Here is a 26,512-nt window from a genome sequence, read left to right on the forward strand (position 1 = left end):
ACAGGAGGAACATATTCTTCGGTGGAGCACAAAAGGCAAAAGAAAAGGTGAGAAGACAAGCTGATGGCATCATTAGGCCCCCACATGCTCAAGTCACCTTTGGTGCTAGAAACACTAAATTACCCTATTCATGGGTTTGTGTCTATATGCTCAGAGCTTTTGAAAGGAGCAAACTCAGTGATAATACTCCAAAAATTATGGCCAGTAACTCTTTTCATCCACGGTTGCCCATTGAACCTAATGTACAAGTCAAAGATAGGTGGAACAAGTCCTTTTCACACATTAAGCTTTGGCTTTCTAGAATGTAAAAGAAGCATTGCTTTCTCTTTTTTTCAGTTTAAACATATTAAAAAAATTAGTAGTTCCTAGACAGTTTTATCTTCTAACCATTCTAAACACTTAAAAAAAAGCATAGTCGCAAGCATTTTTTTTTACTTAACCCAAACTGTTAATCTATACCAAAATATTTGTAACTTCATACTAAGCAAAGACCACATATGCTTTCTTTACTTTTTTCTTTAAGATGTTTAGAATGGTTTAAAAAACAAGACCATTTAATTCAGACCTACCTGTTACATTTTGAAGTTGTATGTTATTCATGAAAAAGACTGTTCTACCCATGGTTTTAAAACCCAGTTTAAGTTTATATTTTATATAAAATATATAAATATATATATATATAATTTATATTTTAGAGTATTTTATCAATATATTATATATAATATGCATTATATGATATTTTTTATAATATATTTAATGTATAATTTTATTAATAAAGATATACCCATATTTTTATATATAATATTTATATTATATTTCATATAATATATGTAATTATATATATATATATATATATATATATATATAACTCGCCCACCACTTGGCCGACTCAGCTCATAACTTAGTTAAACATGTTTTTTGACCCAGTGATTAGGTGATCCGGACCGAGTCAACCGATTCACTGAGTTGTCCCAGCGAGCTTTTAAAACTATGGTTTTACCAGCAGGAGCTTAAACGTGGTGCAGTGCGACAAAGAAGCAACAACAAAGTGCAATGAACGCAGAAAGAATATGCTCCTTAAGATGGATACTGACAGTAAAGACAAAGGTTAAAAAGTTGAGAGAAGTGGAAGATGATCAAAATATGTGAATTTAGATGCCTTGAGAATATTCTACATAAGACAAAAGCTGCAGAACATCATGAGGAAGATCATGTGACATTATTGCCCAAATATATTAGCAATTTTTTTTATTAATTTTGTAATATCAATGAAAGTTTTGGATACAAACGATCCTCTGTGCATAATGATACCTTTATAAATAAGAGTTAATGTTTGCTACAGTCCATTATATTTACAATCGACCTAGCAAACAACATTTTGTTTCCTTACACATGAGACACTCTAAATGTGATATACATGTTAGACCCAAGGGGTTTGGCGTAGTGGGATGGAGCCTATACAGTTTCACGGGCAGTCTAGGTTCAAATCTCATGAGCGTCACCTCCCGGGTAAGCCCAAGCTTGACGACTCTCTGAGGTACATCGGGGCAGGCTGAGCTAGTGTGGCTAGATCTCTTTACATGGGGCGGTTTCTCCAATTTAAAAAACAAACAAACTGATATACATGTTTTTATTAGTAGGAAGTGGCATTTGTATTGCCAGAATTCGACTGGTATACAGTTTTTTTCGTTGATCCAAAAACCAATGGTTATGAATGCATCATTTTTTCTCAACTCAACAAGAATATAATTTTTTCATCAAGAAAACATGATCAAAGAGTCGATTCCTAATAAATCCAACATGTTGAACACATGTATGAGATTGGATTGAGTCAAAACAGCTTTGGGTAATGTGATTCCAACTCAATTGCAGGTACAATCAATTGTAGAAACTGACCTTATTAAAGCCCATAGAAGATATGACTGAAGATTAGCACCATTTAGCAGCAGGCCTTGTGGGACCCACAAACCCACTAAGACAAACAAGAAAGAACAACTATATGTGTTTGTATGCTTTGAGGGACTGCATATGGTCCCCTTTGAACCCAACCTCCTGGCTTTCATCCCCGCGCCTCGGCCTGAACATGCCCAAAGGTTGACCACTGTTTCGGCTCTGCAGTCCGCACATGCTTGGGGGGGAATTAATGAATTGAGGGAACAGTGCCTCCTGTCCCGTCGCATCCACGGACATTCCAGAACGCACTATCCTGGCCTGTCCAAGCATCATTATTATTATTATTTTGAACTTTGTGACTGTCCGTCCGCCACTGTTTTGTGGTGGGTGAGGGAAGGGGCACAGAGCAGCGGTGGATGCCAAATAAGCACCTGCGGGATACACCAAATCAGCGTCTGCAAGTCCTGCGTTTGCGTGGGCATGCGGACACGCATAAGGCTCGCACTCGGTGCACGGGGATTCAAAAGCCCCCTAAGATCTACCAAGTACCAGAAAATTCACCTTTTTAGGTCGTTATTCCTCAAATCATATAATTAAAACTCTCAGAAACTTGTGAGTCAGCATCTTTCATCAGTTAGTTCTATGTAGAAGTTAATTGTTGCCCTTCCCCTTGGTTGGTATAAGTCATCAACACTTAGAAAGGACCATGCTATAATTATATGGTGAGAGGAAGTTAACGTGGGACCTCTTTTCATGACACCTACAACTACAAAAGAGCTAAAATTTTGAAAGGAAGAAACAAGGAACTCAAGGCAACAAATCATGTGATTTTGCAGCATATTCACTCTCACCTTCCATTGTCACCATGATACCAATGCCACCATTCAAGGCAGAGGGGAAGAACCCAGTTGTATGTAACATAGAAAACCAAATTGCAGCTTTCTACGGTTTCCTAACACGTACAAGGTGCTATTATTTCGATTGAAGTACCTCACTTGGTGGCACAGGCAGAAAGGCAATTGTTGGTGCAGGGTTATTAATTGACAGTTATTGCTAATAACTCTTCTCTTTGAGTTGGCTATTCCAGGTAAGATAATCAATGTACAACAGTTTCATGGTGATATTGCTTCCTGATGGAATCCGTATTCGGTGATAGTGAAATTGACTGAAGAATGTAGAGTGATGTATGCTTCGTACAAATTTGCACAACATGGCCTGATTGCAACTCAGTATCGCCATTTTGTTTTGGTATGACATTGCTTTTGTTAGTTTAGACAGCTATCTTAACAAATGTTGTCAGTATCGGAATCAGAAACGATTCAGGTGAATCAGCCGATATCGATTCTCAAGTAAATCGTTCTGGATAGGCCAAAAAACAATTAAAAATATTGCGTCAATCAGAACATAACACGTGTTAAAGTCATTAGCATAATATTAAAATAATGATAATAAATTAGTTTTAAGCTATTTTTTTGCATTTATCTATTTTTTTGGCGATGCGATAAGTACCAACCGATATTGACAACACTGATCTTAACAATAAAAATGAGCTGCACACAAGGGTTTCATTCACCAGGCAGGGGCACCTTGCCAATGTTAACAAGTTGACAGGACTTCACAAGTTCTAAACCCATGGGTGGCATCTCCCTTGCCACAAGGTCAAAGCTGGGTGTACTCTCAGGTAGGCAGAGAAGACTTTTTTTTTTTTGAAAGGCAAGTTGGGTTTAGGCAAACTCCTACCAAATTTCATTTTAAGCATAGAGATTAGAAAATTTATGTTCAGTCCCTTAATGGGGACCAATCCGGGGGGGTGATCCTTCCAAGTTTTTTTCACCATGTCTTTCTCCAAAGTCTCAGCTGGCTGACCATGTGATGGCAGTTTGTTGTGCACCATGTCTGTTTCCTGATCTCCTTCCTTCACTTTCATTGGTAGGCTTTCAGGTTCATCGACAAAATTCGGGTCCTTGATCGGGCCAGGTAGGTGACATCAGCACAATCAAAGGCATAGCTGGGGGGGGGGGGTTTGCGGGACTGGGCTGTAGCAATGTGACTGTACTACGAATTCAGTATACGTGCAAGTTAACTTTTAGACTTCTATCATACAATATGAATAACATTCTAAAATTTTAGTTTAGGAATCCTACCTTTTCGATGTGTCAAAAGGTAAAATGAAACTCAGGATCCTGAAAGTCTAGTGCAACTATCACACAATACGATCTATTCGTCCCTCTACCGTGCTCCACAAACAACAATAACATTTATCTAAATACGCTTTCGCTCACAAGCGATAAAAGTCCACATGACATTTGGTAACCCGATTGGCAAAAACCAAAAAGCGAAACCCTGACAAGTCCAAATCAAATTGGACAGCCATGTGGTGCAGCTCCACAGGCTGTACGCTGCCTCGTGCATCACCCCAGTGATGACACAAACATCGAGGTACACTATGTCGAGAGAAAGATTTTATATCTTCATGCGAAACGAAACCAAAACATGGAAAAGAATACTAGCATGCACAGGGGACACCTGTTGTCATGGCTGACAGTGGTGTCGACAACAGCCTGGTATGATTCCTAATGTTGAGAATCAAGCACGTAAAACAAGGCAATGATGGTAATGAAGATCAGCTAGAATAATACGTAAACAATATATAATCCATAGTTGAAAATTAAAATAAGGCGCGTAGTTATCATTTTAATCAAAACAATTCAATCATAAATCATTTTAACTTGTCACTTAAATCTGATTTATGGCCCAACCGAAATGTAAATCACTTTATTTGATAAATCATAGGAAAACCTCAATTTCTAAAATGTCAAGCAAAATATAAAGAGCATGGTGTGTTGGTCACGCAGTCGGTGACCCAGGCAACACCGAGCATAGACAGAATGAAAATGAAAACAAATACTACATGGCAGAAAGGAAAACATGAAAATGGACAGAAGAACAAAAGGAAAAAAAAAAGAGTTGCTATTCCAAATGGCGAGACCCCCCCCCCCTCACAATTGGGGGTCATTTTCAAGCGGTGCAGGGGTCCGGCCACCTACGGTGGTCCGAATCCAGTGAAAATAGGGGAAATCGAACCCCAACAAAGATGCACAAATGGGGAAATTAAACCCCAACAACCAAAAGGCGCCTATCAACAACATGCAATGTTGAATAGAGAAGGAAAAGAAGAGTAGCAAACATAAATTTGTATAGAGTGGAGGCACAAGGTGTAACTCATTAACAGGCAAAATCCGGAGCACAACTAGGTCCATAGGTGATAGTAGCTCACATATGGCTTCCGGCGATGGTGGCCCGGTGTGGTGAATAGGGGCTCGGCCGGTAAAAGGTCGCTCGTCACTGGTTCTGCACGAACTGGGGAAAGAAGAAGGGGAAAGAAGGAAAGAAGAGAGGAGGGGAAGAGGATTCATCGGCGAGGTGGGGGTCGGTGTTGGTGCCCGGCTTCGGCCAATTTTCGAACGGGAAAGGAAAGAGGAGGAGGAAAAGAAGATGAAGGGGAAAAAGAGAGGAAGGAAGGAGAGATGGCGTCGACCGGCGGAGGTTGGCGATGGCCTGGCTTTGGTCGATCTCTGTTTGAGGAAAGGGAAAAAGGGGAGAGATTGTCTGCGTGAGAGAAAAATGAAAAGAAAAGAAAAAGAAAAATGTGGGTTTGCGTGTTAGGGCATTTACGGGTGCATCATCGTGTCCGGTTCGGGCCCGACTCAAGAAACTTAAATAAGAGAAAAAAAAGAAAATGAAAAACCATTTGAAAAAAAAATAAAACTAAAAAAAATCTATAATAAAATGAGAAAAGTAAATAAAAATAAAATAACACTAGAATTAAACTATTTGATTTTAAAGAAAATGCTTTAGTCAATTAAAATATTTTTCCAAGATTAATCTTATGACTAAAATACCCTTTTTATGAAAATATTTTGAAAACCATTAAAATATGTTGTGTTAAGTTTGAAACACCTCAAAAACACCTAAATGGGTTTATGACTCATTAAAATGATTAAATTTAATATTTTAATATTATTTTATTTACCACCATTATTGAAATAACCATTTTATCCTTATTTGTCAGAAAGATAAAAGTAAACGTATAAAACACACAAAATTGACAATAAAAGATAAAAACACCAATTTTAACTCGAAAAGAGTCAATTCCTTTATTTATTTTCTCTTGAAAATTTATAGGTTTTACAGAAGCAGAGAAGAATGTTGTGATCAACAAAACAACCCTAAAATGATCTGATTGCCACAATTTCCAAATCATCATATGGAAAAATAAAAGGAAAAAATAACAAATTGAATACTCCTCAACAATCACAACCGAAACCCTAGCAAAACACAACCTCCAGCACACATCCATCACTGAATAGAAACACCGAAAAATAAAATTAAAAACTAATCTTTCTCAACAGACCAAAAAAAAAGAAATAAAAAAAACATATATAACAAAAACAACAATAAAAAGAGATAAACCTCACCTCCATCTAAGGGAGTATCATTAGGGCTGCAATCAAAGCCATCACAGAAACAAAACTCCTAAATCAACCGAAACCCCCCTAAAAACTAACCTAAAAAAGAGGATAAAAAAAAAAAGAAAACAAAGATTCTACTCGAAGATCACAGTGTTCCAAAATATGATGTTGTTATCCTGAGGCGTGTCGCTGATTTCGACATTTGCAGCAGCAAAAATGACAGGTTTGTCGCCTCAACAAATCTCGTCATCATCTCATCCCATCACTCAAACTCATCATCGCTCTTCCCAAATCCACCCTCTTTCTCGTCCTCCCTCGCTAGGGTTTCTTGAGGGAGGAGGAAGGGAATAGAGCGGCAGTTCTCGTGAATGTTCATCATGCAAAGGCAAAAGGGTGAGGTTTTTTTATGAAAATTTTGCAAGAGTATTCCAAGCACCAAAGTTTTAACTACGACTTCAAGCAGCCATAGTTAATACTTTATTTTTACCCTGCAAAAGGTTTAGTGAGAGTGTTAACTACGGCCTGTAGTTAAAAGTTACATAACCTATTATTAATTATGATTCTTTATTTAAACAGTAATTAATAATTACTTTTAATTGTAACTTTTAGCAATTGTAGTTACTTCTTTATTTTGTAGAGTCAGGCTGTAAAATGGCATGTGGCATGTATCCACATAAACACTGCCAAGAATCACTTGTGCAAGCTCATAAACCCTAAACAAGAGAGAGACCATTGGTGTATTTGTTGAGGTTCCAACTAGCAAACCCCACCAAATTCCTACCAACCGTCCGAGCCATGTCTCTTGCTCCTTCCTTTTCCTCTCCTGCCAACATCAACGTCCCTTTCTTTCTCTTTCAGATAGTCTGATTCTATCTATAGCACTGCAAAAAATGACCACAAACTGAAGGGGAAAGGCTCGCGGAAAATGCAAATAAGGGTTGGATGGCATGGGGCATGTGACACGTTACACGTTCTGCGTGTTTGGTGTGTAAGACCTTGGCCTATTACTGGGGAGGGTGGTGTATGTTCACCCTCGATGATTCACTGAATCCCACATCTGTGTTCGGGGGTCCCAAATAGCACCACGTATATAAGCACATGGGGCTTGTATTCCCGTGTATGTTGACATCACTCAGCATTGGAATCTGGTTCAGTTGCAAAGACTTAAGTACCCTTTCTTGCTATTCTTGCCATAAAACGACAGTTTGAGAAAATGATAAAAATGTCCTTCATTCAAAAAAGGAAAACAAACGGTTCGAAAAAAGGACAAACATGTCCTTCATCAAAAAAGTCGAGGATGATGTTGACTCTTCAAAGTCTACACAGCGAAATGAACCTTAGCCGACGATCCGATGGTCATCCGGCGAAACGAATCTGAGTCATCAAAAATGTTTGTTTGAACTTTTCATCGTCATCTTCTTCTTCTTCCTTCTCCATAAAACACTGTAAAACCCCCCTCTCTCTCTCTAGAGAAGAAATCAAGGGAGGCAAATAGTTCCCCCTAGAGAAGGCCATGAACATCAACCCTCTCACACTCTCTCTCTTCTCTTTCTACTTCTGTGCACATCTAGCAGACGATCATACATTGTTTCATCAAACACCGATTGACCTGCACACTGACTGTAGCATCGTTCAACTTGATTCGTTGTGGAGCCTGATTTAGAGTTTTTTCCCTTACAAAAGGGGGTCCCCCCCCCCCCCTGGCGCGGGTCCCGCTGCGCGGTCAGCGAGCCCCTTGGCGGGGGGGCTCGAGGGGCAGCGCCCCCCGGACCAATTTTTTAGGGCCTTGTATAATTTTTTTATTTTCTTTCCCTTTTTTAACTATCGAAAAAGAGCAATAAAGCGTTTTGTTTAATTGTGGGGCTCATGTTTCCTTCGGTTCTTTCTTGCTCGAGGTTTTCGTAACACCCCTTCCCACAATTTTTTTATTTTTCTGTTTCTGTTTCTGTTTCTGTTTCTGTTTCTGTTTCTGTTTCTGTTTCTTTTCCATGATTGTTTCAATGACTATAACGATTTGTAGTATTTTGGGGTCTCCATCGAGCCCCACAACGATTTATAGTATTGTTGGATCTCACTATAGCGATTTATAGTGTCTTCCGCGAATCACTATGGCGATTTGTAGTATTTTTGGGTCTCCATCGAGCTCCACAGCGATTTATAGTGTTTTTGGATCTCACTATAGCGATTTGTAGTGTCTTTCGCAAATCACTATAGCGATTTGTAGTGTTATTCAGTAAGTAAATTGTTGTAAATCGCTACCCAAATTATGACCAACTTGTCATGGCCATATCTCCCTAATCGAAGGTCATATTTCAAATCCGTAAAAAGTGGTGTCTTTGTTATTGTGTATAGTTTATTCTTGTACATTTTCAGTGATTTCTATTGTCATTTCATTCCCCATTTTAACTAAAAATCAGACCTCTATTATTCTGTATTATTTGAGTTGCACAATAAGGGTCTGGTTTATAGTTAAAATGGGGAATGAAATAATAATAGAAATCGCTGAAAATTTACAGGAAAATCTTGAGCAAGAAAAATCGTGAGAAGCGGGACCCGCACTGGGGGGAGCTCCCGGACCCTCCTCCTGTAAGGGCAAAAACTCTAAATCAGGCTCCACAACGAATCAAGTTGAACGATGCTACCCACGTTGGGAGGATCCCCCAAACCCCCCTCCTGTAAGCGCAAAAACTCTGAATCAGGCTCCACAACTAATCAAGTTGAATGATGCTATCCACGCTGGGAGGAGCCCCCAAACCCTTCTCCTATAAGGGCAAAAACTCTGAATCAAGCTCCACAACTCATCAAGTTGAATGATGCTACCTACGCTGGGAGGAACCCTCAGACCCCCCTTCTGTAAGGGTAAAAACTCTGAATCAGGCTCCATAACTCTTCAAGTTGAATGATGCTACCCACGCTGGGAGGAGCCCCCAGACCTCTCTCCTGTAAGGGTAAAAACTTTGAATCAAGATCCAAAACTCATTTAGTTGAATGATGCTATCCACGCTGGGAGGAGCCCCCAAACCCTCCTCCTGTAAGGGTAAAAACTCTGAATCAGGTTCCACAACAGTCAATGTGCAGGTCAGTTGGTGCTTGATGGAGCAATGCAGGATCCTCTGTTGAATGTGCACAGAAGCAGAAAGAGAAGGGAGAGAGAGAGTGAGAGGGTTGATGTTCATGGCCTCCTCCAGGAGAGATTTCTTTCTCGGATAATCCTGCAGTGCAGAGACTGGGTCTTAAATAATCATCTTTTGGGCACTTAAGTCTTTACAATCACTCATTTTCTAGAATCGTTATATTTTTTGGCACCAATAGAGAAGAGGGTACTTAAGTCTTTACAATCGTATCAAACTCTAATGCTCTCTAATGCTAATTAATGCTGACAGGGGATACGAGACACACAGGCTTAAATACGTGGTGCTTTTTGAGACCCCCAAGCATGAGATGCCCTATTCGGGAGGGGGGGGGACATATAACCTACTTCGCTATTACTGGGTTGCAACGTTACTCATACACAACATGTGTCCACTGCAACCCGGTCGTTGTTAACGTAGTCTTGTGTTTGCTGCTTAACCTTCTTTGCACAACACGATTCATGTGATTCCTTAGTGACCCAAGTTAGAGTGGATTCTCTATTCAAATGAATTCTCTCTAAAAAAAAATTTAAATGTAAAAATTAAAATATTACAAAAATGCCATCATTCTTCAACTTTGAAATCCTTTTATTAGTAATGCGTAAAAATCATAATATATATATATATAGTGACTAAAAATATGATAACTATGAATTGGGCATTTCAAACACATTTTTTTTAAAATTTACATACCATAAATTTTGTTTTGTATAACTAGTTTTTGTGCTCTGAAATCATATCTCCGTCTGATTATACTTCATTGTAATAGATTTTTGTTTTTATCTTCATACTTATGGATTTATTTTAGAATACTTGAGATTGCAGTGGGTTTAATTAATATTTATGTTTAATTTAAATATTATTTATTTGCCAAAAAATTTAAAATGCCACTTGAATCTTTGAAAGAGTTGTTTATGCTTCTAAACAAAAGAGGGAATCATCTCCTCCTCGTAAATACATTTGTCTTGAAATCCAATAGTTGTACTTCCCTCGACTCCTTGCAACTCCTTCCCAAACAAAATTTTGCAGACCCCTACCACTTATACAACCATACCATGGGGTTCGAACTTGGGGGCCTTGAAACATGACACCAAATTTTGCATGGGAAAGAGATTTTGAAGCGTTAATAGTCGTTAGGAATCACTTCCCAATCAAAAATTATCATAAAAAATCAGCTGATCTCCATGGACAAATTGTCTAGAAGTACAAAATCATCAATGCTATTTGTCTGTGGCACGCTTGAGGTTTGGTTACAATACAAGCAACCACAAAAGTCATAGAAAAAGCTGTGCCGCCTGCTTGATGTTGGTTTCAATGCAAGCAACCATCAAGGATCATAGAGAAAAGTTGAAAACACGGTGTCCCCATGTTTCAGCTTTTCATAATGCATGCATCGACTGGCCACAGTGACGTAAAAATGGTCCAGTATAGTATAGACCGGAAAGACAGAACCAATCCTTTGCTAGTGTGCAATAGAGTTGGTCCCACAAGGGACCATTGGAATAAAGAGAAACTGGGCACCAGTCAAATCAGTAAATAAGTTCACTTGGGACCAGCTTCCTATTCTGAACTAGGTGCACCCACCAAAAGATCTTCTTATCTCAGTCTTTCAATTTGCATCATTAACAACCTGATGTCAATCATTCACATGCCCTTAAATGGACCCCAAACAACCCCAATAAAGGGGTGCTCCAGCTTGGGCCATCTAGATGGCAAATCCATCACGCCTAAGCAAAAACGATGAGTGAATCGGTTGCGCTAGGCAGTCAATGGATTGGGCATCCAACCCATCAGGGTGCACCCAAATCTGCCCAAATAACAAAACCTCGTGTTCAGGTTTAGGTTTGGGTAATGTAGGATCATGAAAATGAAATCTCAAACCAGACGCATGTAATTTGGAGGGCACTTAGAACACTTTTTTTTATACTATATATATATATATATATATATATATATATATATATATATATATATATATATATAGAGAGAGAGAGAGAGAGAGAGAGAGAGAGAGATGTGTATCTTCCAGATCATTTATCACCCAGACCGTCCCAGACCCCTTAACATACTTGCATGCAATTTTTGTTTAATCTAAACTCATTGATGTGATCTCTACACTTTATTTAGTTTTAACATTTTTTTATGTGTGGATGTGCTTTTTAGCTCAATGAAAAAATCAACAATATATATTACACCAAAAACTTGATCAAGTAAAAATAAAAAACTCATTAATTGATTTGATCCAAAGTAAGGTTTTTAGTAAATAAATAATGATAAACACATCCACAGGTTTGGATTAAACAAAAAAGTTAAGCAAATATGTTTTTTAAAGAGGTCCGGAACAGTCTGGGAGATACACACAGATTATATATATATATATATATATATATATATATATATAGAGAGAGAGAGAGAGAGTAACATGTAGGTGCATGATCTCTTTTGAACATGACCAAAATGAACTTGCGCGGAGTTTCCATTGCGCGCGTGATGGACGCTCCACGCTTGTTTCCGCCGAACAAGGGCTTTAGCGGTGACAAAAGTCTCATCCAAGACCTTTAGCGGTGACAAAAAGTCGCCGCTAAAGGTCCAATACCTTTAGTGGAAACAAAAGTCGTTGCTAAAGGTCTTCTTCGGCGGAACCACGTGCGGAGCATCCATCACGCGCGCGATGGATGTTCTGCGCGAGTTCATTTTGGTCATGTTCGAAAGTGGTCATGCACCTATGAGTTTTCATGTGTGTGTGTGTCTATATATATATATATATATATATATATATATATATATATATATATATATATATCAGTCAGCCAGGGATCGCATATCCAACAAAAATCATAGCCCCAAACCTGATGTGCATGTTAGGTTTCAGTCAACCTTAATAACATTCAGATTAGCATTTTTACGCCCATTCTCAGATATCTGGGTTAAACTCGGTCAGGTCACATGATAAACCCGACCCATTGACAGCCCTAGGACAGGCTTCTAAGCCCTTAAGATGAACGTCAGTACATGAAATTAGGCTGTTATTGTAAAATAATTTTACACCTCAGGTCCAGTCAAGTCCTATTGACTATCGAGCTGACTCCAGGTCAAGGATCAGTCAAGTTCAAGCGCATAAATTGAGGTGGCTAAGGTGGACCAATCCCCCGTGGTGTTCCCAAACATAGTGCTACCTGGTCCGAAGTCGAGTCTTAGGGATGACGATGAGATATATATTTGAAAAAAAAACAGTTTTAGGTTCCTAATGTTAACCCAGGTTAAGATTTTGTTTGGACACCTAGAGCTAGCCACCTTTTAGATACCAATAAAGGTTTTTATGAGAGAAATTGACAAAGTTATAACCAGCCTATATGGAAATCATTCCTTGACCTGTTGGTGATCTTAGAAATAAGACCTAAAGATTTCAGCTGCATCTCTATAACTGTAGAGCTTGCTTTTCCCAAACTCCTTCACCTCATACTGCTTGAATTGCTGGGATTTAGGTTCATGGACAAAGTGAGGCTTCTTTTTCAAACCTTAAGAAAGGGGTTGATTGGTAGCCTCGAACCAAGTTGAGTTTCAGCTGCTATAACCGAATCCACACACACACACAGAGTTAATTGGGTAGATAATATTGGATGTAAAATAATCAGATTCAGTAATATTTGGAGTCAGATTCATAGACCTATACAGAACCAGGATCCAATCCGAGTATATACCCTAATATCAGGCATATACATATAATTGGGCCAAATCTTGTTGCATTTAACATCAGACCGAATCAGATTGGAACTCGAATATGAGAAAGTTAAACTGAATCTCAAAGTTCAATTAGCATTAAAATACTATTTCGCATACCCAATCCGACAAAACAGAACTGGATTTGGTCAAACATCCAACCCAATTCCGAAACATTTACATCCCTAATAACATACACCAACATGCATTTACGTGTTAATTCGACCGACCGGCGGTATTCTTGGCAAAATTGCAACACAATTACCACAAACTCCTGTGTTTCCTGTGTTGGGCTTGCTGGTGCCCATGCGATGCTACAGCTTGAACCAGGGAACAGACTACGGACGTATATATTTACAGATATTTTTTAAGTGAAGTAGCAGGTGGTAGCATGGCTTGAAAAGAAACTGAACCGACTGGGACCTGGCAATTTTCACCAGGGCAGGCCATTTCAATATTACATCATAGTCGTGGTTCAGTTTAGGGCCACACAGTTTAGCCTTTTTTGTTTACCCTTTTTTTTAATATTTACATGGAGAAACCGCCCTCAGGATCAGAGACTTAGCCGCACTGGCTCTGCCTGCAGATTTCAGTCACAGGCCATCTAAAAGTAACACAGTATGTTCATCAATATGGACTTGATTTTGGATCATACTTGGAATCAACGCAAGTTCACATAAACAACAAATGGGGCTAAATATTGCATAGCTAGCATTTCCATCTACTACTAAAATTATTGCAGTTTCATATTTAACAGGATCAGATATAACAATTGAACAACGTACCATATTGATGGGTGCCAGATCAATCTTTTTGGTTGCCAGACCTGGTCCCATCAAACGATTGTAAACCTGTCAACTATATCACACAGACTCTCCATTTTGCCCTCTGTACCTGTGTCGACACACGTAGACACCTGGACACGCCATTTTACCCTCCCTACATACAAGTTTGCATTCACTTTATAATTTATAATTATATTTTCAATTTATAACATTATATTTTCAATATATAATATATATTTTAGATATAGCATATATATTTAGATTATATTCAGTTTATTTTGAATTTATTTTGTATTTATATGATATATATAATCATGTCCCCATACCCACATTTTTTTGGAATTGCCATGTCATACCCTCCGTACCCAGGTGACAGCCTGTCAAAGAACCATGCAATATCATTTTTGACAACAAACTGTTACTAAACCTAAATGGCAGCACAAAGCAAGAAATTTTATGGGAATATATATAGAAAATTTATATACGGGCAATGAATTACAAACCTCAAGAAGTTTGGCTTCGAAACTAACAAATACTACTGCCGGTACACATCCACTCTCTAAAATTCCGGAGCTTAAAGCATACAAGAATCGCCAGATAGTGATTTGAATCAACAGATGAATAAGTAGGAATCCTGAAAAGGTCATGGAATGAAAGAAACAACATATGCTGGAGATGGAGGTGGTGGTTCGTATTGGATGAAAGAGGCTTCTGATCATGCAGCAACTTCTGAGTCAACACCAGCTTTGGCAGCAGAGGTTTGATCAGTTTCCTTGCGAGATGCCTCCCACAGCAGTGATTCAATCCCAAGCTTCCGCAACTCCATTAGACCACGCTCAACTGAAACATAAATATCATGTTTTCCCTTTTTACAGTTGTTTTCCGAGCACCCCACGTTTAAGACATGCTTTGTTAAGACAATGTGGGAATACATGAGAGAGTCAATGGCGGGATGAGTGGGCACTATCCTTGTTGGATGACTTGATCACTCAATGAGGAAGATGAAAGCAAAATGAGAAAAACTGAAGGTTCCTCATGTAACAATGTGCAGAAATTTGGGTGTTCATGAAATAGTGAACAAGTCTATTGAATGGGTAGACTAATAAAGAATAGTCACTTCCGAAAATTAAGCATGATTCTCTATGACACTGCAATTTGCATATACAACAAGCCTCATGTAGGTGAAAATTACCGTCCACGGCATCATGCGAAGTTAGAGATTGCCCACTTCCACTAATCCAGAACTGCAACCGATCATCAGCAATATCTTCCTCCACGCCATGGGTTTTTGCCCTCCTCCAAAAGTATTTCAGCCAGGCCTGGAAGAAACCATCACAACCACTGATTTACACAATAGGAATAGTTTTTTATCATTTCCAAGTCTCCAAATGAAATGAGGTGGTAATAATAAAGAACAGGACCAAATTTATATTTTCTTAACTTATAGAACGACACATGAACAGAATCGTTTTCACAAATGGAATACCAGAAGACACGATATTAGAACCACAACCAAGATGAGATACTCAAAAAGTTAAACAAGATGTGTTCCCTGTGTACGCTGAAAATTTCAAGATATTCTCCCTAAGATTTCTGAAACAACCCAAAGACTACTCTAAGATTCACAAAACCTCAACCAATTCATGATACTAATGCAGATCATCCCGATTTCCTCCCAAAACTTAGAGAAGAAAAACATGTTTCTTATTTTTCTCCATTTTCTCAATTCTTCCTTTATGAAAATGATTGCCTCATCACATCAGGTTTAAAAAAAGTTGCCATGAAACCTGTGCTACCACCAGTAAATATGTAGGCTTGTCGCTAATTTTCCAAAATATATTTTGACATTTTTAATTGAATTTTTTACTGCTCTATGACATCGCATTCATGGCAGAACCATAATGTTTATTTTGACTTATTATTCAAAGTCGGCATATCATTACTCATTTATTAGACCATGATCTCCAAGGAAAGCAAACTTCCTAAACATTTGTTGAAACATTCATTTCTCAAAATATTTTCAAAAATAATATTCGTGATATAAATGTGAATTATATATATGTTTACATGCACATTTATATGCAGGCAAGTATGCATGCATGCATCATGCATGTGCACATTGGCCCTACGGCTATGTTCAGAAGCAAGATGTTGAGAACATGGACATATGCTGTAGCATGTCCAACCTAGCAAAATAGCTCCAGCTTGTACAGTGTGTCTGAACCATTTTTTATCACTTACATGATAATTACACGTCATTTGTTTTTGACAGAACTAAAAAGTGCTTCATCATGAAAACAAATTAATTGTGGTGAAAGAATAATGCAAACCAAGTGGTCGCTAATTCAAAATACAAAGCTGCTAGTTAGGGCTTCGTGTCTGGGGTATGTTGGGCCTGATAGGCAGTGATTTTCCATCGGAGGTCCTTATTTCCAGCTCACGATCTTTGCCGAAGGTATATGATAGCACCAAATTGCATTTTTCAGATTCGGCAGTTCAATCTATATTGGAAGTCAAGAAGTTGAAAGTAAAGTCTTCTCATAGAATGAACAATATATATCATGGGTGAATTCATATCTTTTCCAACGTGCTGATAAACAGATCATATGTAAGATCAGATTGCGGGGGTCTATTAATCCCATGTCACATTTTAAACATGTCTCCAGATGTGGAAAGATTGATCTGTTAACAGGCAAGTCTGAATTGAATATACATTTTCCATCTCCATGGGAAAGGAACGGAGGCAGTGTGCAAATACACTTGAGTGGGGTTGGAGATTAAAAGAAAATCTCTACATATATTTTTCAATATTTTACAGAAATTATACTGTGGATTATATATTTAGCCCTTCATAAATGCAAACAAACAGCATAGCCCAAGAATGATGCAGACATGAAAACAAGAAGCTTTGTGATTAGTTAATCTCATAGAAACCATGCTAAAAGTAATAGTTATTAGCTCATGTATATACGGTTACAGGCTACTCAGATCCAGGAAACCTGTCCATGATATCAGACATGTAGCAAAGATGGAGAGCTGTCTCAAAATGATGATATTCAAGCTTGAAAATAATGATGAATGCACAAGAAATTCATTTGCTAGCTAAAAAAAAAATCTCATGTAGAATAGATAATGGTCTAAAATATAGAAAAAAGATGGCAAAAGCAATTGCCATCTAAATAGATCACCACCATAAGACAACTGATTTAAGCAATTAAAGGAGAAAAACGAAAAACCTGTTTGAAAAGCACATCTTCAGACTCCTCTGGACTTAGTTCTGCAAGAATATTACAGCGCCATTCCAACATTAGATTGATATTCTACCATCATCATACACAAAATTTCAGACACTAAGGCTATAAAGGACCACAGAAGCTCAAGCAAATCAACCCTTTTAACAGTAGCAGAAGTCCATCCTTTGAAAAGCTAGAAATGTTTGCATCTCTTTTAGTGCCATACTATTATTGGAAATAGTCTATGTTTAAAGGGTGATTATGATAGTTGAATGGTGAAAGTTGTGGCTCCTTAACAAGAGGATAGATACAACAACAAACAACAACAACTACGCCTTCATCCCAAAACAATTGGGGTCAGCGATATGACCCAAAAAAGAAATTCATTTTGGGTCTTCCACATGAATCCTTTTCCTCCAATCATTTCTATCCAATGCCATGTCCTCGGTGAGGTTCAAAGCATTCATATCCTTTCCTATCATCTCCATCCAAGTCTTCCTAGGCCTACCCCGACCTCTTTTAACTAATATATTTTCCCATTTCTCCAACCTTCTAACTGGAGCATCATTAGGCCTTCGCCGAATATGTCCAAACCACCGTAAACGATTCTCTCACATCTTATTTTCAATGGGTGCAACACCTACCTTCTTACGTATCTCCTCGTTCCGAATCTTATCTTTTATTGTATTTCCACACATCCATCTAAGCATCCGCATCTCAGCTACACTCATTTTTTGAATATGATGTCTCTTGGCAGCCCAACATTTCGTACCATATAGTAAAGCGGGTCTAATAGTCGTCCTATAAAACTTTCCCTTCAACCGCAATGGCATTCTACGATCACACAACACTCCAGTTGCACTTTTCCATTTCATCCACCCAACCCTTATCCTATGATTTACATCTCCATCAATTTCTCCATACTTTTGAATGATAGATCCCAAATATTTGAAATAATCATTCACCGGTATTTCTTGCTCACCAAGCTTCACTACAATCCCATCACTACTTCGTTGCTTACTAAACCGACATTCCATATATTCAGTCTTACTCTTACTCAACTTAAAACCTCTAGCTTCCAATGTCTGTCTCCATAATTCTAACTTAGCATTAACCCCAACTCTAGACTCATCAATCAAAACAATATCATCAGCAAACAACATACACCACGGTACATTTTCTTGAATTGATCTCGTAAGCTCATCCATCACTATCGCAAATAGGAAAGGGCTTAAAGCAGATCCTTGATGTAACCCAACCGTTATCGGAAAATTGGTTGTCACCCCTCCACAAGTGCGGACATTGGTTACTACTCCTTCATACATATCTTTAATTATACTAATGTACTTGAGAGAAACACCTTTCTTCATCATTGTCCACCAGAGAACGTCCCTAGGTACTCTATTGTATGCCTTCTCTAAATCAATAAAAACCATATGCAAATCTTTGTTCCTCTCTCTATATCTTTCAATAAGTTGTCTAAGAAGATGTATAGCTTCCATAGTTGATCTTCCAGGCATAAAACCAAATTGATTCTCCGATATCATGACAACCTTCCTCAACCTAGACTCAATCACCCTCTCCCAAAGTTTCATAGTATGACTCATGAGTTTTATACCACGATAGTTTGTGCAATCTTGTATATCACCCTTATTCTTATATAAAGGCACCAAAGTACTCTTCCTCCACTCATTAGGCATCTTATTTGTTCGCCAAATCAAGTTAAAAAGATTTGTCAACCATTCTAAACCTTTCTCTCCCAAGCATTTCCAAGCCTCGATAGGTATACCATCTGGGCCAACTGCCCTTCTTGATTTCATTTTCTTCAAAGCCTCTGCAATTTCTTTCTTTTGAATCTTGCGCATGAAGTCACGATTTATCTCATGAAAAGGAATGGAGAAGTCTCCAAGATCTTGAGCATGACTATCATTAAATAGCTTATCAAAATAATTTTTCCATCTCTCCTTAATCTCCTCATCTTTGACTAAAACCCTTTGCGCTTCATCTTTGATACATCTAACCATACCCAAATCCTTCGATTTCCTATCTCTCATCTTTGCAAGCCTATAAATATCCTTCTCGCCTTCTTTGGTATCCAACTTGTCATAAACCTCCTTATATACCTTAGCCCTCGCGTTTCGAATAACTTTTTTAGCTTCCTTCTTTGCTATCATATACTTCTCCAAATTCTCATTATCACGACTCTTACTTAGATTTCTATAACACTCTCTTTTAACCTTAATAGCTAATTTGACATCCTCGTTCCACCATGATGTATCCTTACCTAGTGGTGCACCGCTTTTAGACTCACCCAATACCTCCTTAGCCACTTTTCTCATGCCACCCGCTATCTTATTCCACATTGATTCTGAATCCTCCTCGAGACACCAATCAACTTCCTTAACTACCTGCTCTACAAACATTCCAACAAGAGGATAAATCTTGCTTTAAAATTCCAATTACCCTATTGCCCCCAACCTGTTCATATATGTATACACATGGAAACATGAAAAAAGAAGACAAAGGGCAGACAAAACATTTTAAGCACAACATATCGAGGAAGTAGATTACCCATTGCCTCCAGATACTTTGGATCACCAGGGGACTTTGTGTCTGTACATAATCAATAGAAAAATGAAAGTTAAAAGCAGGAAAATGACATCTTTTTTATGATGATAACTATAGAGATTAACAAAAATATCTACAAGTGTAACTAAGATGAGATGTCTACACTAAATTACTAAGGTTAGGATATTGGTAGTGAAAACTAAGCAAGCAGACAAACATGAACTACAGAAGGGACACTCGTTAGCATGGAGGCAGAAAGCCATGGTTGTGCTTTGGCAGATTTTTGCAATCACATAAATAAGGGGGAAACCTCATGGTTCAGCTTTCTAGGAAAGAGTAATCATTTCTTCATCTAGAGAATTGAGAAAAGATCCATGGTAAAGCAGAATCCTGGTTCCAAATTCTAGAGCAGAAGCATGCCAAAATAATCTACTCAAACATGAAGGCAGTATGCTGTTTCAACTCCAGGGACCATGCCAATAGTGATTCAAGTATACATATGATTACAAAATCTTGTTTACAACTATTGATGATAATTTTGTGATAACTGTCTCAAGGAAGAAATGCACGTAAATATTTTAACATGAAAGCATAAAATTTTCAAAACAGATTTTTCCTACACAATTTGAAAATGCAATGATACTATAAATAAAAAAACTGGAACAGCTTTGATGCTAATCAACAGCCAAAAAGGTGATGTCAAATACCAACTCTCAAGCAACTGCAAATAGCTATCATCAGAACATTCAACACACAATCAGCAAAAAAAGGGGTCACCACCCTGCCTAAAATTTTTAGTAGTTTCAAAATGAACAAAAACAAATGAAAAACCCAGAATACGTGAAGAGATGATGAGTAGAGAGACTAAAGAGAAACAGGACATACAATTTGAATGGAAAGAATGGCACTGTTTAGTGTTTACTCATCAAAAAAGACAAAAGAAAATAGTGAATAATGTGGAAATGTGTATGCCAGTTTTTCAAACTTCTACAATAAATAGACATTTGAGGGCGCATTCAGACACACCCTCATATTATAATATTTTGCATCCTAGGTGACATTGCAGCATTACCCCAATTCTTTTCTAATTTGGTCATGTTTGATTGCCTTCTTGAACATAGTAGCATGACAAAAAGGCAAGCTTTTTGCTGTGAAAATATTTAAATAGAACGAAAATATTTTCGAATGTAAGGTACAAAGAGATATACTTAAAAGTAGGAAACTACAAGTCTATTCTTTTCCACATCATTGTCCCTGAGAAAACAGAAAAGAAAGTTGGCCTCTCTCTTTAAAAATAGGATAACATTCCCCACCTCACACCCACCCACACACACACAACTCTCACCAAACAGATTATGATATCATCACATTGTAATAAATAAAGAGCAATGCCTTCATGCCAAGAACAAGAAAATTACACTTAAAATATTCATATGTTATAACCACGTGATATCTAATTGTATCATAAAGGAAGATACTTGATGAAAATTTCAAACATAGCAGCTGGTAAGTTTTTTGCTTTTTGCTTTCTTTTTTAAAGATGACAACTGACGGCACATTCAGATCAATAATAATAAAGGTCATCATATGGTCAAGAAAGCAGAATGTCTGAAAGCTCTGATGTAAAAAGCAAACCTGAAAGTGAATGACCACCCATTCTAACGGAGTTTGGCCTTCTATGTTGAGCAAGTGCAAGCACAACAGCATCCTCTACCTTGAACCAAAGAAATCAACAAGAATGCAAAATCAGCAAGTGATCCATGACTAAATGAGAGCTCATAAAAAGTCCGAAAACTTTATTTAGAAGGCATTGAAGCGATATGAGCTCAAAATTTATAGCACATGTAGCAGGCAGATTTTTTCCATTAGCCTTACAATAAAAGGTACAAATTCAGGAATGAATTCATATTTCACATGTTAGATGATGCTAGCAAAAATATAAAGCCAAAGCCAAAGTTGCCAGGAAGGGAAACAGAAATGGGAAAGGAGACTTTCTAAAATTCATGCGAAAGTGCAAAAGTGCAAATGTGGACAACATGGACGAAGACTATTATAAGTTCACACAAACTTTACTTTTTTTACTAATATTATGATAAACAATAAGGATTAATAATTTTTTATTAAAATATATGATTACATTGATTACAACTAAAATAAGTAATTAAAATTTTGAATAACACATATATCTCAACTTTTCAGTGAAAAATTTTCTTATTTATTAAAAACTTGCAAAAAATGTATGGAAACATGTTTCCCAAATAAGGGAAACGAGTTTCCCATATAAAGTAAGTAGGTTTTCCATGTGATGTCAAACAGGTTTCTCACTCGATCGGAAACGGGTTTCCTTTGAAACGCATGGTTTCTGGTTTTGGAAACTGTTTTCCAGGAAATGAATTTTCCACATGTAAGTGGAGTTTCCGGTAACCCTGGCCAAAACTTTGTATCTGGAATACCTGTATTGTGGAACAAGCCACAGATTAATGAAAAGATACAAAATTGTTCATCTGAATAAAATACAAGTGTGACAAAACAGCAGTTTATTTAAACATGGAACTTGTTTCAATTTCAAAGTTGATTCAACACCTAAGCATCAAAACAATATTCAATCAATACTAACCCACCCACAACATTCCCAAAGCACAAAATCATCATATTCCTACTCCCAGTACAAATTGCATGACATTTCCAAAAAACACAAGCTTCAACAGAGTTTATTTAGGATTTCAATTATATGTACGGCAGCAGAAAGACATTTTATAAAACTGTAGCACCTAAACAGAGGCAGCAGGCAAGATGAATATGCTTGATACTTGATAAGCTTCTTTGCTTGAACAGAAGCCTTACTTTTTCGATAAAGAACAGAACCTTCACTTTCACAACCAAACAAGTAACAGCAACTCAACCAGACAACTATTACCAAATAATATTATCAGAAAGGGGACCAGGTACGATAGAGAGGTGAATCTGATGAAAGAAACAGCAGCTCTATGATTCAAAAAGGTTGCCAATTATTCCTGTCCTAACCCCAGGATACTGCATCATCAAGCAATCATAAGACTATGAAAATATCGATGTCCTGCAGAAATCAGGTTTTGGAATTAGATCCGGTTCACTCTGGGTCCACAACCTATTGGCATTGTTCGCATGCCCCTCTTTAAGCTTTCCGGAAACACAAAGTCAGATGGCTTTCATAGAAAAACTGAATGTGTTACATTGTAATGAAAAGAGGCGGAAGCACCAATAGAGCAAAAGTCACTCTTAAAGAGTGACCACTAGAGCCAAGAACACAAACACCAAATGCGCACACACAAAACTCTCAAATATAGAAAATGACTTAAAGTCATAAGTTGGATATTATTGAAGAAAGGAAGAGAAGGGTTAAAAACCCATGCTACAAGAGGAGAACACCTCCTCTATTTATAGAGGAGGGAGGCTCAAAGAAGGGACTACAAGGGGGCTCCCTTGTAGTCGTTGGGAGCTCCAACGGTCAGAAATCTGACCGTTGGGGCCCCAACGACTACAAGAGTGGGGCCCCTTGTGGTCATCCAAAAGAAAGAAAAATAAAAAGAAAAAAGAAAAAAGGAAAAAAGAAAAAAGGAAAAAGGAAAAAATGAAAAATACATTGGCTGATTTACAAGAATACCCCTATCGGGTATTTCAATAAAAGAGAATATGTATATATATACATATATGTATATATATACTTATATATATACAGATGTATATATATATATATAAGTATATGTATATATATATACATATTTTAACACGCCCCCTCAAACTTTACGGGGAGAAGACCGAAAGTTTGCTAAGGAGAAACATAAAGCGTGGAGTTGGGAGCGCCTTGGTGAAGAAGTCAGCTAGTTGATATTCTGAAGTAACATATGGTAATGAGATAGTCCTTTTGAGGTATTCGTCTCGAACATAATGGCAATCCATTTCGATATGCTTGGTCCGCTCATGAAAGGTGTGATTGCTGGCAATGTATATCGCACTTTTGTTATCACAGCAGAGCTTGGTGGGAGTGGAAATGAGGACGCCCATGTCAGCAAGGAGACTTCTGAGCCATACGATTTTCATAGTTGTCATTGCCATGGCCCGATATTCAGCTTCAGTGGATGACAGTGAAACCTTCTGCTGCTTCTTGCATCTCCACGAAATGAGGGATTCACCTAGAAAAATACAAAGACCCGTTATTGAGATACGATCATTGGGATTTTCTCCCCAGTCAGCATCAGTAAAAGCAGTTAAGTCAAGAGATGAGGAAGAGGATAAGAAGAGTCCCTTGGATATAGTATTTTTGATATATCGCACAATTCTCATTACGGCTGCCATATGAACCGAAGTAGGTGCATGCTGAAACTAGCTTGCTGCATGAACCGCATGAGCTATGTCTGGACGTGTGATGGATAGATAGGTGAGAGATCTGATTAATTGACGGTAGGGGGTTGGATCCTCAAGTAGAACACCATCTTCAAGTCTCAGTTTTGCATTAATAACTTCGGGAGTCTCAACTTTCTTTTCATCAGATATTCCTGACTTGGTACAAATTTCTGCAGCTAATTTCATTTGAGATAAGATGTATCATCGCGGGGAATAAGCCACTTCAATCCCTAAAAAATATCTCAAGTAACCAAGGTCAGACATATCAAAAGTTTCTTTTAACATGGACTTTACATCATTTACTCCCCTTTTGTCATTCCCAGTAATGATCATATCATCAACATACAGTAGGAGCATAATAATGGAGTCACCTGTCCTTTTAACAAAAAGAACAATGTCAGTATAGCAAGAAGAAAATCCTAAATTGATTAATATGTTACTAAACCTATCATACCAAGCTTTAGGAGCTTGCTTAAGTCCATATAAAGCCTTTTTTAATTTCAAAAAATTTCCATTTAAATTCATACCTGGAGGCGGTTCCATATAAACTTCTTCATTTAAATTTCCATTCAAAAAGGCATTTTTGACATCAAGTTGAAAGATTGGCCATTTTTTAACTGAGGCTATAGCAATAAGAGCTCGAACACTAGTCATTCGAGCAACTGGGGCAAAAGTTTCATCATAATCTACCCCATACTCTTGGGCATATCCCTTGGCTACCAACCTAGCCTTATATCTTTCCAATGAACCATCACTTTTAGTTTTTACTTTAAAAACCCATCTACATCCAATGGGTTTCTTGCCATTGGGAGGATCAATGATTTCCCAAGTTTGTGTCTTTTTAAGAGCATTAAGTTCTAGTTCCATAGCTTCATTCCAATGAGCATATTGCTTAGCATCATTGTAATGAGATGGTTCATGAAATGAGTGAAGAGCAAGTAGGCATGCTCGAAAGTTAGGAGAAAATGAATCATAAGAAACAAATCTATTTGGTATTTTGGAAATCCGATTTGATCTTCTTTGAGAGGTCTCATTGATGGATTCACTTTGGGAAAACTTTTCAAGGGCACAAGGAGGATTTCTTTCATTCCTTCTAGAGTAGACTTGAATTTGTCTTGAAACATTTTCTTCTAAGTTTTGATCATCACTCGGATGTTCAAAAAGATCTTCACTAAGGGATTCACTAGGATCAATATCATCATCTATGATGTTTTCTTTAGGTAACAAGTCAAATAGAAAGGAATAATCAATATTTTCATTTGGTTGGTGCGAAAAACCATTTTCCTCTTCAAGGAATATGACATCTTTAGAGATATAAAGCTTGTTTTTAAGTATGTCAAAACATCGATAACCTTTTTGTTTTTCGCCATATCCCAAAAAGATACATTCAATAGCCCTAGGAGAAAGTTTATCATTCTTGTGAGTTAGAACAAAACATTTACATCCAAAAATTCTTAGTCTTTTATAATCGGGAGACATATTGTAAAATTTTTCAAATGGGGAAAGCTTTTTCAACGAGGATGAAGGAGTTCTCTTGATAAGATATGTAGAGGTTAGAACCGCTTCGGCCCAAAAGGATTTTGGAATATTTCTTGAAATTAATAACGTTCTTGTAGTTTCAATTATGTGTCTATGCTTTCTTTCTGCAAGACCATTTTGTTGCGGAGTGTTGGGGCAAGAACGTTGGTGACAAATTCCATTTTCTTTTAAATAGTTTTGAAAGTCATTGGACATATATTCACCTCCCGAATCGGACCTAAGAATAGATAGATTTCCCAAAAATTGATTTTTGACCATTGCATGAAATTCTTTAAAGAAGGAGAAAACTTCGGATTTGCGACTTAGGAAGTAAATCCACGTAAATCGAGTGAAGTCATCAATAAAGATCACATAATATGAAAAACCTCCTTTAGACAAAATAGGGGAAGGTCCCCACACATCGGAATGAATAAGTTCAAATGGCCGAGTGGTAAAGTAACTTCTTTGAGGAAATGGGGTAGCTTTAGATTTCCCAAAAATGCAATCTTTACAAGTCATGTGATTGTCTTTACAAGTATTGTTCAAAAACGGAAAAAGAGACATTTTTACAAAATTTGGATGGCCAAGTCTCTCATGCCATACTCCAATACTTTTGTCTTTTACAAGATTGCAAGATGACTTAGATGGAAGAGTGAAAAAATCCATAAAGTAGAGGTCACCCCTTCTATAACCTTGCCCAATCAGCTTCCCTGACTGGAGATCCTGCACGGTGCAATCTTTAGGTGAGAAAGAGACTTGGCATCCATGATCGGTGATTTGAGACACGGAAAAAAGGTTTAAATTAATTT

General features: G+C 37.6%; 1 protein-coding gene across 1 annotated transcript in view; it reads right to left on the reverse strand.

Annotated features, from left to right (window-relative positions):
• Nucleotides 1-14,453: 14,453 nt before the first annotated feature.
• The window catches only part of LOC149840402 (coiled-coil domain-containing protein SCD2-like), a 60,880-nt gene continuing 48,821 nt past the window's right edge, over nucleotides 14,454-26,512 (reverse strand). The window contains exons 13-17 of the mRNA XM_090003152.1: nucleotides 21,438-21,516; nucleotides 19,806-19,847; nucleotides 17,238-17,278; nucleotides 15,194-15,320; nucleotides 14,454-14,841 (exon numbers count right to left, since the gene is read on the reverse strand). Of these exons, the coding sequence (XP_089859278.1) occupies nucleotides 14,717-14,841; nucleotides 15,194-15,320; nucleotides 17,238-17,278; nucleotides 19,806-19,847; nucleotides 21,438-21,516 (414 nt within the window). The 3' untranslated portion in view covers nucleotides 14,454-14,716. The remainder of the gene's footprint in view (nucleotides 14,842-15,193; nucleotides 15,321-17,237; nucleotides 17,279-19,805; nucleotides 19,848-21,437; nucleotides 21,517-26,512) is intronic.

This window comes from Nuphar pumila, chromosome 4, assembly GCF_984573655.1.
Source record: "Nuphar pumila chromosome 4, dmNupPumi1.hap1.1, whole genome shotgun sequence".
Taxonomy (NCBI): Eukaryota; Viridiplantae; Streptophyta; class Magnoliopsida; order Nymphaeales; family Nymphaeaceae; genus Nuphar; species Nuphar pumila.